The sequence below is a fragment of the Felis catus genome, chromosome F1 (genome assembly GCF_018350175.1).
Source record: "Felis catus isolate Fca126 chromosome F1, F.catus_Fca126_mat1.0, whole genome shotgun sequence".
NCBI lineage: Eukaryota > Metazoa > Chordata > Mammalia > Carnivora > Felidae > Felis > Felis catus.
In genome coordinates this window covers 20,994,956-21,012,856 of record NC_058384.1, presented here as the reverse complement: position 1 = coordinate 21,012,856, position 17,901 = coordinate 20,994,956, and the positions used below count along the sequence as shown (strand labels likewise).

Below are 17,901 nucleotides of genomic sequence, written 5' to 3'. Positions count from 1 at the left end.
AGGACCAATGGCAATGAGAGCGCCCCTGAAGTGGGAAATATTTCTCATTACCATTGTGTTGGCCCACACCCAGCCCGACTACTGGTTCTTGGAAAGAAGATGGCATCGAGGGTAGTTGGTCACTTTGCACCACATATACATGGCTCCTGATCTCAGGTTGGCAGATGTTGGCATAAGTAACGAAGGAGGAGGCAGGGTCGTGCTGATTCAGGTACAACCAGAGCCAGGAACAGAACAATGAGGAGGGAGTTCCAGGGTAATAATGCAATAATGGCTTTTATGACCCGTAAGAATTCCCTGCAGCGTGGTTCGTCTTGTCAAAGGCAGATTTACCTACATGTCTGGGGAGTGCCTGTGCCACCAGCCCCTGGTTAGTCGCCTCTGCTGTCTGGCTCTAGTCAACATTTAAATTTCTCATTAGCTCGCCAGAGGGCACCTTCCGGGTCTGCTCGAGCAGCCTGTGACTTATCTTCCACTATTCATTGGCTGTTGGGATGGGATGGGAGTGCTTGACGGGTGGGAAATGCCAAGGCTAAGTTGCTACGAAACTGCCCTGCGGGAAAGGGTCTAGTGATGGTCAAGGGGAAGTTCTTCAGAGGCTGGTGAGGCTTCAGTGCCTCCTGCGAGTCCCAGCAGCAGTCTTCTCTTGACACCCAGGTGCTGCGTTCCAGCTGGTTACTGATCTTGAGGTGATGGCTGGAGGACAAGCTGGACAGTACAATCCAAAACCAAGATATGCGCTAGGGAAGAGTTTTTCTCCAGCAAGTTAACATTAACAGAGCAGCAGTGCCTTAGTTAGTCAGGCTGCTCTATAACACAATATCATAAGGTGGCTTCCAAACAACAGAAATTTCTCATTTGAGGCTGGGGAGTCCGAGATGAAGATGCCAGTCGACCCGGCGAGGGCCCAATTCTTGGTTCACAGACAGTTGTCTTCTCGCCGTGTCCTCTCACGGCATAAGAGGGGAGCTCTCTGGGGTCTTTGTTATAAGGGCGCGAATCCCACTCGTGAGGGCTCCACCCCGTGACCTAATCATCTGCCAGGCCCGCCTGCTAACACCATTGCATCGGAGGCTAGGATTCCAACGTAGGAATTCTGGGGCGACACACGAATTGAGTCCATTGTAGGCAGCAAGCTGATAGAAGGGGAGATGTTCCAGTCTGGAGCTGGAGTCCACTGTGACCAATACAACATGGCTATGAGAGTGGGACAAGTCCATGACAAGTTCTGTGCCAGTGCTATTCCAGGGCCTCTGGCGCTTGGCAATGACTCTTTAGTCTGTCTAGACCTGAATTTATTGTGCAGGCATGTGACTTAATGGCTGGTGTACTACAGGTTGTCGGACTCCACCAGAAAGAAGCCATCTTTAAGGAGGCTTTGCAGGCTCTCCTTAAAAACTTCAAGGGCCACCCTAGCTCACCAGTAGTAGCAGGAAGGTGCTGGAGGCCTGCAGTTTGGACCCCCCTAAATCTGGGAGGCCCGCCGGGTCATTCTGCCTATGCCTTGCATCCTGTTTCTTTGAGGGCCATTTCTGGATGGCTGAGTAAGTATAATTCCCCTTGTCACATTGTTCCTGGTGGCTACCGTGTTCTCTGGCAGAGTCTACTGGGTCTACAAAGGTTCTGATGTCCTCTAGAATTTTGTGTCAGTGCATTTGCTCTGCGGTTGAGCTGAGCAACAAGTAGAGGGTATGGAAATCAAACCCTCTAAAAAGAGCGGTCATCAGGGCCCCTGGGTGGCTCAGTTGGTTAAGCGTCTGACTTTGGCTCAGGTCATGATCTCGCAGTTCATGGGTTTGAGCCCCACATCAGGCTCTGTGCTGACAGCTCAGAGCCTGGAGCCCGCTTCGGATTCTGCGTCTCCCTCTCTTTCTATCCCTCCCCTCACACACACACACTTGCACTCTGTCGCTCTCTCTCTCTCTCCCCTTCTCTCTTTCTCTCTCTCAAGAATGAACATAAAAAAATTTGGGGGGGGCGGGGGGCGCCTGGGTGGCTCAGTCGGTTAAGCGGCCGACTTCAGCTCAGGTCATGATCTCGTGGTCCGTGAGTTCGAGCCCCGCGTCAGGCTCTGTGCTGACAGCTCAGAGCCTGGAGCCTGTTTCAGATTCTGTGTGTCCCTCTCTCTGACCCTCCCCTGTTCATGCTGTCTCTCCCTGTCTCAAAAATAAATAAAACGTTAAAAAAAAATTTAATTTTTTTTTTTTTAACAAGAGGGACCATCAACTGCACTTGCAGCCTTTTCTGATGTGGAGAGGCAGCATAGCACTGTAGCTGAGAGCCTGTGCTCGGCTGTTAGACGTACCAGATTTGGTCACTCACTAGATGTTTAGCTTTAAACACGCTACTTGTCCTGACAGGAATGAGGATAAAAGTATGACCCACATCACAGAAGTGTTGTGATTAAATTAGATAATATACGAAGTGCTTGGCACAGTGATGACGCCAAGTAAGTCCTCAGCAAACGGCTATTACTGTTTTCTGGTTTTACCCCAGCAGCTCTAAATGACAGTGACCAAGCTGTACACAAACAGAAGACTGGCCCCCTACACAGGTTGCCCCTATGCTTCAAAGGTAGCCCTGACGGCCAGTAGCTCCCGCCCCCAGGGCGGTGGTTCTTGGACAGGACCAGCTGAAGAACTTAACGCATGGGGTCTCTTGTATTAGAATCCCGCCTCAAGATTTCAAGCACTTGTTGTCAAGGTGCACAGAGGCACTGAGATTGGGGGGTAGGGGGAACACAGGAGTACGATGAGGCCCATCCAGTTTCCTCTCCAGGAGGGTCAGGCCAGCTCTCTGGAGCTGAGGTCAGCATGCCTTTGTCTGGACATTCGAGCAGAGCGGCTGGCCTCTCGGGAGCCAGCTCAGGATCACTCTGAGAAGGTGTGGCAAGGTCTCGAGGACTATCTCAAACTGCCCACAAGTCAGCTCTTTGGGAAAATGGAGCTGCCCAGGCTGTTAGGGAGCACCGTTGCAGACGCCTTTCCTGTAGCACACGTTTTGTTCTTTAACCCACTTCACATCCCTTATGCCCTCCTACCACCAACCTCATTGTCTTCTGGGCAGTTCCTTTCCCCATACTGTGATCTGTTTTGGTGGAATAGTAGAGCAAGGTGTCCTCCCTTCCCTTTAAGGCAGCTAGAGATCCCAGACATCCTCTTGCCACCACTGGTACATCCACGGGGTGGTTTGTGACCACAGGGTACCTTTCTCTCACTCAGACTTTAGCACAATCATTTAAAGACGGAAGAAACGATTGGAGTTTGTTTGGTGATAGCAACTGGGGCACATGGTGAAGCAGTTCTTGCTCCTGAAATCTAAAACCGTCTGGTCCCATCTGTTCCTGGCCTGGCTCTTTAAGACTTCCCTCTACCCCCTGGGCTCCCCAACACACTTTCATGTGTTTGCAAGAGTGGGTTTCTGTGGCTCGCAAGCAAACCACCCAGCTAGGTTCATGGTGCCAAACGTCTCGTTCTAATTGTGGCAGCAGCCATAACTCTGGCCTTTAGAGATGGAGCCTTGCACCCGATGGAGCTGCCGTGTTCTGAGGGGCAAGGCTCTCGTGTTCAGGGATGGGGGCTGCTGATTTGTACGGAAACGACCACTCATTGCTGCAAACTGGGAAATTAATTAAAAAGTATGCTGAAATCCCACCAAGAAGCCTCCAAATTTGCTAGAATCATCTAGAATCTCTGGGAAAGCAAAAGGGTAGGACTGGCTCTGCCCCAGCAAATGAACTGTAAGTGGGAACATCAGCTTTGGCTTTCGGCTGAGCCACAAACACAGCCAACTGTCTGAAGTCCCGTTTTCTTCCCTCAGACTTAGAGCCATCCCGCAGGCTTCGGTAGACCCCACGCATTCTTGAAACTCATCCTACCCACACTTTGATGGTGGCCAGACGTAGGCCTGGCCAGCGACTGGGCTGACAAAGGCTGGGGACTCTGGGTCACGGGGTTTCTGAGGTGTAAGGAACAGGCAAAGGTCCAAAATTCCAGGAGATGAATCCAAAGGAACACCAAATACGTGGAGCCAAAGCAGGTACAGAAATCTCAGCACAGGTGTTTGGAGCCCGAGATCAGAGCAAGTACAAGCACACCAGGAGCAGTGAGGCAGGAGGGAGTCCTTGCTGAGTGACCGCCCAGAACGTCCATTTGTCACTTGCAACTTATTTTTGCAAGTTAGTCCATCTCTAGTGCCTACGTGGATCCAGGGTCATGAACAGAGCAGATATGTGAGGCGATTGAAGCAAAAAATGGAGATTCTGGGTGAATCTTCAGCAATGTTCTTAAATTTCAGTAACGACCTTCCGCCCTTTCCCTGTGAAGGAAACCACCTGAACAATGGCCTGGTGTTCCATCACCATTGCCAAACATCCGGACACAGGTCCAGTAAGCTGGGGGCCCTGACAACGATCAGTTCTGTGACCGCGGGGAGTCGTATAACCCTTTGGGGCCTCAGTTTCATCTTCTGAGGAATGGGGATAACAGTATCTCCCCGACCTACTTTGTAGTGGTATTGTGAAAATCAAATAAATCATAAGGATGCCTGAAATCATAAGAAATCTGAAAATGCTGCAGAAACCTGAGAGCCTTGTCAGGCTCCTCTCTTTTAAATCGAAAAAATAATGCTTTTTATTTGCCACTCTTCTTTGCAGAGTTCAGAGTCTTCAAAAAGCATTATTTTCTTGACAGTAACTGATACTTTTCACGGACCTCTGTTAGGAACTCAGCTGAAGAGGCTAGCAAACTTTCGCACAAGCTATTTTTAATCTGGGAAATAAACTAATGCACTTATTCCCTCCAGCCACTGCTGCGACTTGTAAAAACAAAATATTCGCGGCCTTTGCAGTAGCTGTTGTGCAGGAAGTCCCTCGGATCGAGCCACACTGTCAGCTCGGTAGCACACGGGTATCGGTGAGGGCAGCCATGCTGAAGCCCAACACCCTGAGGATGTTACTTGGGTTTGGTCTTATAGCTGGGTTTAGTCCGGGTCCTGGACTTAGGGTTGAGAAGACCCTCCTTGCGCTGCGCTTCTGAAAAGACAAAAACAATTAGAATACTGTAGTAATGACATCTAATATTTACGGAGGACTTTTAACTTCACACAGTGTTTAAAAAATTCCATTCTGCCTGAGTACCTCCCAAGCTACAAACAGGCAATGTACCCCAGATTTGACTCTAAGTTGGTTACTGGGATTCAGAGCACATTTTCCCAAAGTTAAAGTGCAGCCAGCTAGTCACCTGAGTTCTGGGTCCCGGAAAAGAGGACTATGTGGTCAAGGAGAGGGATTTCCTCTTCCTTCCTATACATATCCCGAGACTGGCGGGAAAAAAAAAAAAATTCAAATAGAGCCAGGATCCAGAATCCCCATCCATTGCTGCACTGCTGTCTCCCTGCCTCCTGCACACAGACCCTACTCCAGCCCCGCCCTCGGGACGGGTGCAGGGGGCCTCCTGCCATCAAGCCGGCTCTCCCTGGCTGCTCCATGACACCAGGCTTCTCACTTCGGATCCTTCCGACTGGCTGCTGCCACCTCATCCTGCATTCGGTCCTCTTGTTCACGCCCTCGTCTTGCTCCTAGTGTATCTCCCGGCTCCCAGCTCCCAGCTCCTAACCGAGGCAGGCCTCGCTGAGATCAGAGACTAAGCCACCATTCATCTTTGTCAACTTCCCTCTCGATTCCTGTCTTCATTCACAGCTCAGAGCACAATGATTTGCCAAATATGAAAAATACTGCCATAAAACAAAAACAAATGTGTCTCCTACTCCGTCCAGATCTTCCCCATACCCAGCGTGCACAAGCCTCGTCCCTTTACCATATGTAAGCGTCCCTTCGCAGCCCATCTCTTGGGGGAAGGTGATCTCATGCTCCATCTAACACAAATATGACACTGCATGTGCCATACAAGTCCCACATTGGTCTCATTGCATTTTTCAAAGGAACTGTCTGCTCACCCTAAGGAATGTCCAATTTATGGATTTTCCGGGGAAAGTGGTCAGGTCTCCCGCATGGCGTGCGTACTGCCAGGCTTAGGAGCCAACTCTCCTAAGCCTTGCAAAGCTTCTCATCCTCCACTTTTGAGCCCCCCTGACAATGACTCTGAAGGGGTATTTGGAAGGAAGGGGCAGGGTGGCTATGTTTGTGTAAGTAATTGTTTATAGGTTGGGGATACACTGTATACAGTCATCCTCTACTTAAAACTATTAATACTTTTTCTATTCTGGATTTAACCTCATCCCCACGATCTTTATGGAAATCGAGAAAAACAAAGTCACTCATTCCATACTGAGCTAACCTCTCCAGGTTAACGCGAAAGCCTTTGGCATGGTTTGCATATTTATTATTCCGTAATCTGGAAAAAGTCTAGTTTGCAAGCCGTCAGGATAAAATTACACAGTGTAAGATGAAAATTTTTTAATCCGTGAATACTATCTCACATATAGTCAAACGTAAAGCTAAAGGATTGTCACACTTGGAATAATCAGCGTTTTACTAGTGGACAGTTAACAGAAAGAGAGAAACTGAGCTCAGTCTGGTGACAGTCTGGATACAGCACACGTGAGCGGGAGGCTGTGGGGCACCGGCTAACCTACTGCTTTTGCTGGGGGTGTAGGTGAAGACAGGAGTGACCAAAGAAAACAGAAAGTAGCTATGTTCCCGGTGCTATCCCTTATACTAGCAGCTGTCCTGGGATGAGACCACAGGTGGAAGATGAAAACAAAAATCAAAAAATAGCCTCCAAAACTGGGCATACGGGAAACTGCTTGAGGGCAGGTTATAGCATTAATTAGACACAAGAAAATAAAGAGTTAAATCTTTTCCTGTAGAATAATAATAATTCCTGTAGAAGAATAATTTTCATCATAGAAAATCCAACAAGTATCAAAAACTAAACTCAAAATTCCCCATAAACCTCCATCAACCAGAGACAATGTCTGTCAATATTTGGACACAATTTCCTTCTGGTCTTTTTTAAAAAAGAGTTTAAAAACGCTTTAAATAAGAGTTAAATAATGCTGTAAAAAAGTGTGTCATCTCCTGTTTCCTTACATTTGATATTTAAATATAAGAACTTCCCATGTCATTACAAACCATTTTAATAGTGGTATAATATTCAAGTATATTAGTATAGCATTATTAATTAACCCTTCTTCCATGATTGGAGGTAGGTTGTTTCTATTATATACAATGATACATTGAACATCTTTGTGCATTAATCTTTTTTTTCTATATTTAGGATTATTTCCTTGGACTAGATTCTCAAGGGTAAAATCAGTCAGAGGTCAAAGTACATGCATGTTTTAAAGGCATATCCATACATACCTTCAAATTATTTTCTCAAAGAGCTATATGTCTATCCACCCACGAGTATCATCTGTAAAACGAACTACTTTGCCCCTTCTGATCAGCATTATGTTCTTTTGTTTTTAAAACTCTTTGCCAGATTTAGAAGTAAAAATTGTATCTCATGTTAGTTTATTGTCGACAATTGTTAGTCGTTTGGGTTTCTTTTTTGTGAGTTGTCCAAATAAGACAGTAACATGGTTAAATGTATGTGCATTCCTGTGAAAAGCATGAACCAATAAATAATATTCTTCTAAGATATTTGTGACCCAAACAAGTTTCATTTCATGAGTAAAACCTTAATAAAGCAAAATGAGAAAGCAAGCCTCACCTTTCTTTAGAGACTCCGAGGAACATTCTACTGCCTTGTTTCCTTCTTCTTCTTCCTCTTCTTCTTTTTCTTCTTCTTCTTCTCCTCCTCTTTCATTTTCTTCTTCTCTTCGTCTTTCAGCCTCCCTCTCTTGAGACCTTATCAAAATATCCTCTACTTCCCTCTCTAGTTCTTTATTTCTTATGAGGGTATGATGAAGTTTCTCATTTGCCTCCTCAAACTTCTCCTCTGCTTGTCTGGCTCTGCTTTCAAACTCTCTGATGTGGACAAAGGCCAGAGAAAACACAACAAAACGGAAAGGTTTGAAAAAGTATCTTTCATGAATAGGAACACATAATCTAGAAGAGGCAGTAGAATTAGATATGTCCATCCAAAACGTACAAAGAAGGGAGGCAGCAGCATCAATCATTAACCCAGAACTGGGGTCCTGGAAGCTACTTGGATGGCGATATCAGAGTGGCAGTCATGCTGTGATTTAAGGATGCAACATATTTATGGGGCCCCTGGGTGGCTCAGTCGGTTGAGTGTCTGACTTTGGCTCAGGTCATGATCTCACTGTTGGTGAGTTCAAGCCTCGCATGGGGCTCTGTGCTGACAGCTCAGAGCCTGCAGCCTGCTTTGGATTCTGTGTCTCCCTCTCTCTCTGCCCCTCCCCTGCTCATGCTCTGTCTCTCTCTGTCTCTCAAAAAATAAAATAAAACTTTAAAAAAAAGGATGCAACATACTTATAATTTCTTAGTGAAATCTGACTTTGGGTATTTGGATTTCCCATCAATAGCCAAGGAACCCCTTTTTCAGTAGCTAATTTTGGCTCCTCTTCATTGATGTGATCCACCATACTAAATCAATAGTGTCCTTTCTTTTCCAGAACCTCTAAAACCAGATCTGACAAAAAATAAAGCCAATTTGAAACGTGCTTCTTAATTCCTAGAGTGCGTGTTATATGTCTACATGGCTGTGCTCTTCTCTTGGTACTCACAACCATCTTGACTATATCGCCCTTCCTACTCTTGGGGTTATGTAGCATTCTTTCTTGCAGAGTATTTCTCCCAGCTCCGTCTCTAGCTCGTCTCTTAGAAACACACTGAATAGACCCTCCTAACACCCTATTCCCCACGTACACACACGTTCCCTCCCTCCATCTCCACCGTGGGCGAGGACGGATGTTCCTGTGGAAGCAGTGTACTTCATTGCCATTAGCAGAAGACTTGGAGATACCCAACCAACTAGTGAGGATAAAGGAAGCAGAAGAAACACAGGTTAGCCACGAAGTGTGGATTTCTCAGCTAAACCTCCTGGCCGGCAATCTTTGTTGTTACCATTGTGGAGCCTCATACTTACATCAGCTTCTCCTGTGTGCGTTCAATTATAGCCATTGCTTCAAGATACTTTGGGGCCAGTGTGCCTTGACTAGCTGATTCTCTCTGACAAAGGAAATTAGCAGTATGAGTGAACTGAGAATCCCAACAGTTAATACTCTACTTCTTCAGAATGTTTTGGACTAAGCCTTCCAGAATATTTTTTTCTACTATCCATATTTATATAGTAAATGATCAAGCAGTCTTAACACCAAAAAAGAACAGGGACTACCTATGGCCACACAGCATACCAGCTTCCAAATTATTCATGCTACAGGTGGATATAAATTTGATTAGAACTGTGAAGAAGCAGGGAAAATAATATCAACAAAAAGAAACAAGGAAAGAAGAAAAGGTTTAAAAATAAAGAGAAGGCTAAATGTGTTTCTGTAATAAATCAAGTTGATGATCAAGGAAATTAACTATTTTTCTTAAGAATTTACTTCACCAAGCACATAACATTGTAACATCCAATCAGATCTCTCAGGGCCTTAGGGAACTCAATAAATATCAAGGCAGTGAAAGTATGAAAAAAAAACCCCGCCTCTTTCATTTATCTTGACTCTACATACATTCTAGGAAACAAGAGAAAGGTAAAAGAAGGTATTTAGAAAACAAAAATTATAAGCATATTTTAAAATAAATATGACATTTTCCCAGAACCGTACATTTTAAAAATTGAAGGATAGTTAACACACGATGTTACATTACTTCCAGGTGTACCGCATGCTGGTTGGACGAATCTATACCTTATGCTGTGCTCACTGCAAGTGTGGATTCCATCTGTCACCATACGACGCTATTACTATGTCACTGGCTATATTCCCTGTGCTGTACCTCTCATCCCTGTGACTTATTCATTCCATAACTGGAAGCCTGTACCTCCCACTCCCCTTCGCCCCTTTTCGCCCACAACTGTGTTAAAAGTCTCATTTATCCATGTTTCCGAACCTGAGGCGCGTAAAAGGTAAGCCCCACATCATAGACGGAAAGGGAGCTCTGAGAGGGTAGGCAGCCTTCCATCCACACAGAAGGATCTAGTGGGTTAAAGCAAAACCCTCATCTGGGCCTCTTCATTCTCACCCACACGGCCCATGGCACTATGCTAGCTTTTTCTAAAGGAAAACCAGAGAAAAACCACGTGAAACATTTTCACTGTTACCCTAGCTCTTTTACTCTCTTCTTATCGTCCCAGTCACCTACTCTTGTCTTTCTGCTTTGCTCCCCTTTCTTGGGTAGTTTGTTTGGAAAGTAAATGCTATCATTGTCCAGCCTGGACCAGAAGCATGTGACAGCTGTGGCCACACAGCACGTGCCACTAACTTATTTGTTCTGTGAGGTCAAAAGAAAGGTGTTCAGGGCGGAGGCTTCTAGAACTGGAATTCTTCACATGGTTTACAGCTCTATGGAACAACTTTGTAGGTAGAAACCAAAGTAAACCAGTACCGTGCTCTGCGCACACCGGAGCCTTCAGACGCGCATTCGTTCAACGGATACACAGTGGAGCCTTGAACTGCATAGGCTTGAACAGTCCATGCCCACTTTTACATGGATTTTTTTCACAGTCTACTACTGTAAACGTCTTTCCTCTTCCTTATCATTTTCTTAATAACATTTGCTTTCCTCTAGCTTACTTCATTGTAAGAATACAGTACGTAATTCGTGTGACATACAAAATACGTGTTGACTGTCCGTGTTATCTGTGAGACTTCCAGTCAACAGTAGGCAATTACTAGTTACGTTTCTGGAGAGTCGAAAGTTACATACGGATTTTTGACTGTGCAGGGAGTCAGTGTCCCTAACCCCTGAGCTCTTCAAGAGTCCACCGTATATTTAGTTACAGTGTGCGAGGAAAATGTCCCTGTTTTGACACTGGCAAGTACAGATTAACGTTTTGTGGTCCATTTCAAATCCTTCCAGAGGAAATTCCTGTGGCATCCTCTATGTATGGCTGGTGGCAGCCTCCCCCGCATCACCCATATAATGATACTGACACCTCAAGGCTAATCACAGACATGCCTTTAGACCCTATTCTCCTACGCCTAGCCTTCCTCTGGCTTCTGTGGTCTGTCACCCTATTTAAGAGAGACAAACACGGGCCTCGTGGCTCTTGGAAGTAATTGCATTGGACTTTCCTTATTTGTGCCGATCTGCTGTAGCTTTGCACTTAGTCTCTGACTCCAATTCTGTCTCTGGCCTTTTTGACTTGGTCTTCCTCAGGTTTGACTCCACTAATGGGCTTTGAATTGGACAATAGCTCTAGCCTGACACTATCTCAGGGAGGATCTTACTCCAGGCCTACTTCTTTGGGATCCAACTCCCAGCACTGACACAGCGCCGCAGCAGCTTTGGACATATTTTCTAGAACCACCAATCCAAGGGCCCTTCCCTGTTGCGGTTATAAAATACGTAAATTAGTCACTGCTCTGGAGTACGTGGTATTGTGAGAGGGAAACAGACTTCTAAGGGCCACCTTCAGGCCAATGACAGAAGGGCAGAGTGTCTAATCTTATGTTAAAAATACTGCTGATCCCCCCAAATCTGGTGCCTGCTCATCTTTCTGCAGGAGTTCACAGGTGATCCAGCAAAATCTCCTATCATCCTCATACACTTCTAACTCTTTATGGACACCCAGAACCTACGGTGTGAAGATGAGTCTGAAAGAGATCGTTTCCAATATCTTGTTTGTGGGGGTAGCTGAGCTGTGGCCAACCCTACTCATGCGGTCAAGAGGAAGCACTGGGGGGCCCGAGTAGCTCTGAGCACTTTTGGTAGCCTCGGGGGGAGCTTGCCGGATTTAGTCATCCCACGTCTCCACCAGCCAGCTGAGATGTTACAGAATTCTGGCTGCCTGTCCTACAGGAACAATGTTGGAATGATTCTGATTCAGAAAGGGCCACAAGGGGTGCGTTGCAGCAAGTAACCAGAACTGACTGAACGGGGCTGCCTCCGAAAGCAGAGGAGCCTTCTCCCAGGAAGGACGGCAGCAAAGCCAGCACCGCCTACAGGGATCGCTTGGTTCACCAGTCCATCAGGCACAGTGACAAATTAGATGTGCCTGTTTCAGACGGAGCTGGCCACGTTATGCACACAGGGCCTGCTTCGAGTACAGTCCTCACGAATTTCCACAAAGCCCTAACTCCTGGCTAATTGAGGAGCGTTTGAATAGTGGACTGTCCAGCCCCATTGTGGTAGACACTAAGGCATTGGGTAACGGTATGAATGAGGCTCTGGTTTACCAGGTCAAGCCATCAGCCTCCCCAAGCTGGTGGTGACTTATCACCACCCCTGTTGAGATATCACTCATATCTCAACCCTCAGAAAATCCCACACTGGTGTCATCTGCAGGAGAGGATACTAAGAGTAACTGGAATTCTCCATGCTTAGGTCACTAGCTTCCCAAGGGTCTGGAGCTATTTCTCACTAGAAACTTGGGGCTCCTCGATCTCTTGGAGCTCTCCCCTTTTACAACTCAACTCCCAGGGACATGACAAGTTATACCTGCACACCACAGGCTTTCTGTTTCCCGATCCCTTCCTTTTTTCTTGCCTTCCCCAGGGTTAATCAAATGTACTGCCTCCTGGCAGTTGTGTTTTTAGACCAGCAAAAGAGTGCAGCTGCCTGTTAGGTCTGGTGCCTTGAACCTGTATCCCTACAAAATGGTTATTTATGTTCTTAGGACCAGAGACTGTCAAAAAAAAAAAAATAATAATAATAATAATAATAAATAAATAAAGGAAACAAACAAGCAAACAAAAGCAAAAGAAAAACTTACAATAGAAGATTTGAAACCTTAAAGCACCCACAGGGAGCCTTAGTACTTTTGTAAGTGACAGGTACACGGAGCCCAGGCCCCACCTGTTCCACCTGGCCTGCAGCACAGTCCAAGATGGCGCTTCCCCCAGTTCCGCCTCCTGCCCCAAATCTCTGACCTCACAAGCCAGTTGAAGGAACCTTCACTCTCTGGGCACCCACAGCCCCAAATATCAACCTTGTCTCTGCTGGCCAAGCACAATTAGGTCTCTTCTGTTGGAGCACCTGGTGATCCCTTTCCGCCTGCGAGTGTTCCAGCCACCACCACATAGGATGAATGTGATTCTTCTTTACCTCCAGGAACTTGCAAGTAATTATATACCCGGCTGGCATTTTGCTCCATTCCCCAGACCTTATAGTCAACGAGCACGTAAATGGTTCAATCTTCAGTGATCTATAGTAGCAGGATTAGCAAACTTCCAGAGCCTGGAGACAGACTTTCTGGGCCACATCGTCCCAGATGAGCTAGTCACATGGCACTGCACCGTGTCAGATGGAAAGGTGGTATCCTGGAGCAGATCCCCCCTCCCCGCCCTCCCACCGCCACCACCACCAAAGACAAGCTCTGTACCCCTCAATTTTGCCCCAGGCTATAGGCTGTTTTCCTGCCTGGTTTGGGTATCTGGGAGACTTGACGCTGACTCCTAGCCTAGACAGCACAGCAGGGGAGACAATCTGAGGCAGGAAGGCCTTGGGTGGGATTGGTGGGGTTAGGAGATCAATCGGTGGTGCCCCTTCCTTATGTGTCTCACGGCACATGACTCCTGACTGACTCTCCACGTGATTTCCCCCAGTTCTTCCTATAAGATTTGGAGCCTACTTCCCACAACCTCCCTGGACATATACCCCTGCAATCGGCCACACCTCTGCCTTAGTCATCCAGCTGCTGCCCAGCCTGACCCTCACCACAGCCCCACTGCACCCACCTGCTCAGATGGACCAAACCTCTGACAGTGAAATGGTTCATTACTGTGGGGGTGAAACTGGATTCGATATATGGATTTCTGGCACCACCACCCCCCGCCAGGAAAATGCACAGTATAAACATACACACAAAACGCTACATACCATTTTGGGGGATTAATGGGATGAAGGCATGACACCCTGTACACAGAGACATGCCAATCTAGAACTGACTTATGTCTACCACAGTCCTAGAACTTTCTGTGGAGGAATCTTAAATCTATTTTCCTGGGGCGCCTGGGTGGCTCAGTTGACTAAGCATCCGACTTTGGCTCAGGTCATGATCTCATGGTTTGTGAGTGGGAGGCCCACGATGGGCTCTGTGCTGACAGCTCAGAGCCTGGAGCTTGCTTCGGATTCTCTGCTTCCCTCTCTCTCTCTGCTCCTCCCCTGCTCATGCTCTCTCCCGCTCTCTCTCTCTCTCTCTCAAAAATGAATAAACATTAAAAAAAAATTTTTTTAATCTATTTTCCTGCTGAGTTTCTAAAAATTTCCAGTTTCCCATTAATTCTTGTGGTTGGAAGTATATGGTGATCACAGTTCTCAATAGAATCTGAATGAATATTCTAAAAAAAAAAAAAATAGGTCAAGTTTTGATATTGTGAAATTAAGAAAGTCAATGAGGGGCGCCTGGGTGGCGCAGTCGGTTAAGCGTCCGACTTCAGCCAGGTCACGATCTCGCGGTCCGTGAGTTCGAGCCCCGCGTCGGGCTCTGGGCTGATGGCTTGGAGCCTGGAACCTGTTTCCGATTCTGTGTCTCCCTCTCTCTCTGCCCCTCCCCCGTTCATGCTCTGTCTCTCTCTGTCCCAAAAATAAATAAACGTTGAAAAAAAAAATTTAATAAAAAAAAATTAAAAAAATAAAAAAGAAAGTCAATGAAATGCTCATTTTAAAATGAAGTTTAGGGGCACCTGGGTGGCTCAGTCGGTTGAACGTCCTACTTCGGCTCAGGTCATGATGTTACCGCTCATGGGTTCAAGCCCCACATCAATCTCACCACTGCTGTCAGCACAGAACCCGCTTCAGATCTTCTGTCCCCCTCTCTCTCTTCCCCTTCCTCGCTTGTGCTCTATCTCTCAAAAATAGATAAATCTTTAAAAAAAAAAATCTTTAAACTGAGGTTTAAAGAAGAGAATGAGAAGTTTTTATAAAGTTAAGGTGAAAAACAAGAGTTTTCCAGGGATGATGCTGGGAGGAAAAAAAAAAACCCTGAAAAATATATTATGTAGGAGCTCCTGGTCCTCTTGGAGCTAAAAGTTATGTCAGATCCATACCATTTTTACATACCGTTAAATTTCCTGGCTTTTTTCTCTAGTTTTGAATCTCCGATTTGGGTTTCAGATACATACCCAGGAAGAGAATACATCGGTTTCAAATAGAGGTTTGGTATGAACGTTTTCATCTTTTTCAATTATTCGAATGAGTCTTTCCTCTTCTCTGGATGTTGAAGGCTTCTAGGGCGCAGAAACACGAAGGTCCCTTTAGTGAGCTGGTATGGGACACAGTGACAGGGCAAGTTGCCTGGAGGAATGTCTGAAGCTTTAATTTTCCATTTGCTCTAGTCACTCAACGAGCATTTTGAAGACTTTAGAGCAAACACTGTGTGAGAAATTAGTGGGGACGGGGAAGCGGAGACCAGGGGAGAAAATGTGAGAAAAACAAAGAGGATTTCTTCCAGACCCCAAGAATTCATAGCACAGTGGGAGAGATGGCCCAGAAAATAATTATGGTATGCCAGATTACTGTTAGCAAAGAGGTGGGTTCCAAAAGCTGTGTGCATCCAGAAAAGAGCCCTGAATTCTGCCTAGACACTCAGGTAAGTTTTGAGAGAGAAAGTGATACCTGAAGGTTGAACAAGAGTTTGTACCGTAGAGAGGAAAGAGCCAGGACTAAGGCCTCAGAGGTGGAGAGGAGGGAATGCATTATACAGTTAAAAGGTATGACATTATTTAGTGGCCACATAACACTGTTTTCCATTTATTTTGTGTCTTCCATATGCCAAGGACTGTAGCAGAAATAAAACAGAAAATGCTAGTCCAAAGAAGCTTGGGTGTTGTTATCATATTTTTGTAGTGCTGTCCAGCATATACAGTGAGTAGAGGACCTAGGTCACAGCCTGGAGTCATACCAACATTTAAACTATTCACAGAGAAGAAACATCAGGGAAGTAAGTTAAGACAGTACAGAGAATGTTAGGTGATCATGAGTTCTAAGAGCCAAAGACAATAGTCAATCCAGGAATCAGCAAAGGGCTCTTGCCAGACTAATCTGGGTTTGAATGCTGGTTCTGCCACTTACAGCTATCTGACTTAGGGTAGTCAGTCAACCTGAGTTTCAATTTTCTTATCTGTAAAACGGGACAATAATTTTTACCTTGAAGTTGTACTGTGTAGATAAGAGGTAACATGTACAGAACATGTAGCTCACAGTAGGCACTCAAATAGTGGCGGTTATCGTTGCATTTTCATCATTATTATAAGTGCCCCAGGAAGGGTTGTTATTACTACTAATGCCTCAGCAGGGGTGGGGACAGGGTAAGGAGAAGGAAGGTGTGGGCCTGGGAGGAGGGGAAAGGCAGCCCAGAACAGGAGATGAAGAAGTGGACACATAGAGTTTACATTACTGTTTGAAAAATCTGGCAATGAAAGGATAAAGAAACAGCATCAGAGTGAAAGGCAGATAGTGTAGGAAATAGGAGGACAGGTGTGAATGAGGCTGATGGGAAGCAGGTGGATTTTGAAAAGGAAAAGGATGTTCCTTCCGTGGAAAACAAAGAGCTAAGGGTGTCTGCGGGTATGGCTAAATCTATAAGAAGAAAGGACGCAACTTGATTTATGCCAGATGATCTATTTCTATTTTCACTAGTACCTCTAAACATATTCTTTAAAAACACAAAGGGAAAGAAAAGATAATACTAAACATCTTACCTCTTCTTTCTCTTCTTCCTTTTCCTTCTCAAGTTTCTTATCCTCCATACTTTCTCCTTCACCTTCTCTAAAAAGCCTGTCTGTTTCAGGCTCAATTAATTCTTTTACAAAATCCTGTGAGATAAAACAATAGTATAATTATAGCTTAGTGTATATTAATAATTGAGTAGTATATACCAATTATTCATTCAAAAGTATTTAATGCGTACTAATCTTCCAACTGGATACTGTGCTGGGCATAAGGACAAAAAAGTGAATAAGAATGGCCTCTGTCCTTAAGAAGCTTACAATTTAGTGGACAAGAAAATGCTATGGATACATATAGTCACATGGTAGGAACACCTAATCCAGATCTGGTAGCGGATAGGGGTGAGAGGGTTGGTCAGGAAGGTTTCCTGGAGGACATAATGTCTGAGTTTCTTCTGGAAGGATGAGTAAGGGAAAAAGATAGTTAGCATGGAGTACTCTAGGCAGAGGATGCTGCATGGGCATGATTGGCTCTTGAGGACAAAGTAGTTCAGTAGGACAGAAATTTAGGGGTAGATGGACAGGAGCACAATCATAGAGGAAGGGCTCCAGTGGCTTTTCAGGGAAACAATTTTATCCTGAAGGCAATGAGGTATTGATAAATTGGCTGATATGTTTTAATTTTAAAACAATCACTCTAGCAACATGAGAGTAGATTTAAAGAGAAAGAGGCGAGAGAGAGAGAGAGAGAGAGAGAGACAGAGAGAGAGAGAGGAGGGAGGGAGGGAGAAAGAGAAAGAAGGAGAAAAGGTGAGAGTAGAGAATGAACAACACAGGGTTTCAGAAATGAAGAGGAGGGTAAGGATTCAAGAGGTTATTTAGGAGTTAACTCTTACTGCTTGAGTAATTCGATGGATATGGAATGGTTAGGGAATGGAAGCATCTTGAATGATACCTGATGTATGGTGTAGGCCACTACATAGATGATAATACTGTTCACAGAGATAATGAACAAAGTTGCATAAGCAGGTATGGGAAGACAGATGAGTTCAGACTCAGCTATGTGACTTTGAGTTACCACTAAGATATCCAACTGGAAATATTCAGTAGGTTGTTAAATATACGGATCTAGAGTTTAGATGGAGGCATTTGGGCTAAAGATAATCATTTAACAATTATTTAATTGAATTTAGTTGA

The 17,901-nt window shown here is 45.3% G+C and overlaps 1 protein-coding gene across 5 annotated transcripts in view; it reads right to left on the bottom strand.

Annotated features, from left to right (window-relative positions):
- Positions 1-4,744: 4,744 nt before the first annotated feature.
- The window catches only part of AXDND1 (axonemal dynein light chain domain containing 1), an 83,704-nt gene continuing 70,547 nt past the window's right edge, over positions 4,745-17,901 (bottom strand). For 2 of the 5 annotated variants that reach the window (XM_045048682.1, XM_045048683.1), the window contains 4 exons: positions 16,738-16,851; positions 15,160-15,264; positions 9,018-9,100; positions 8,311-8,902 (listed from right to left, as the gene is read on the bottom strand). In XM_045048682.1, coding sequence (XP_044904617.1) covers positions 8,521-8,902; positions 9,018-9,100; positions 15,160-15,264; positions 16,738-16,851 — 684 coding nt within the window. In that variant the 3' untranslated portion in view covers positions 8,311-8,520. Of the gene's footprint in view, positions 5,033-7,676; positions 7,934-8,306; positions 8,903-9,017; positions 9,101-15,159; positions 15,265-16,737; positions 16,852-17,901 lie in introns of those variants that run through there. The other 3 variants (XM_045048684.1, XM_045048686.1, XM_045048685.1) reach the window with 3 other exon arrangements.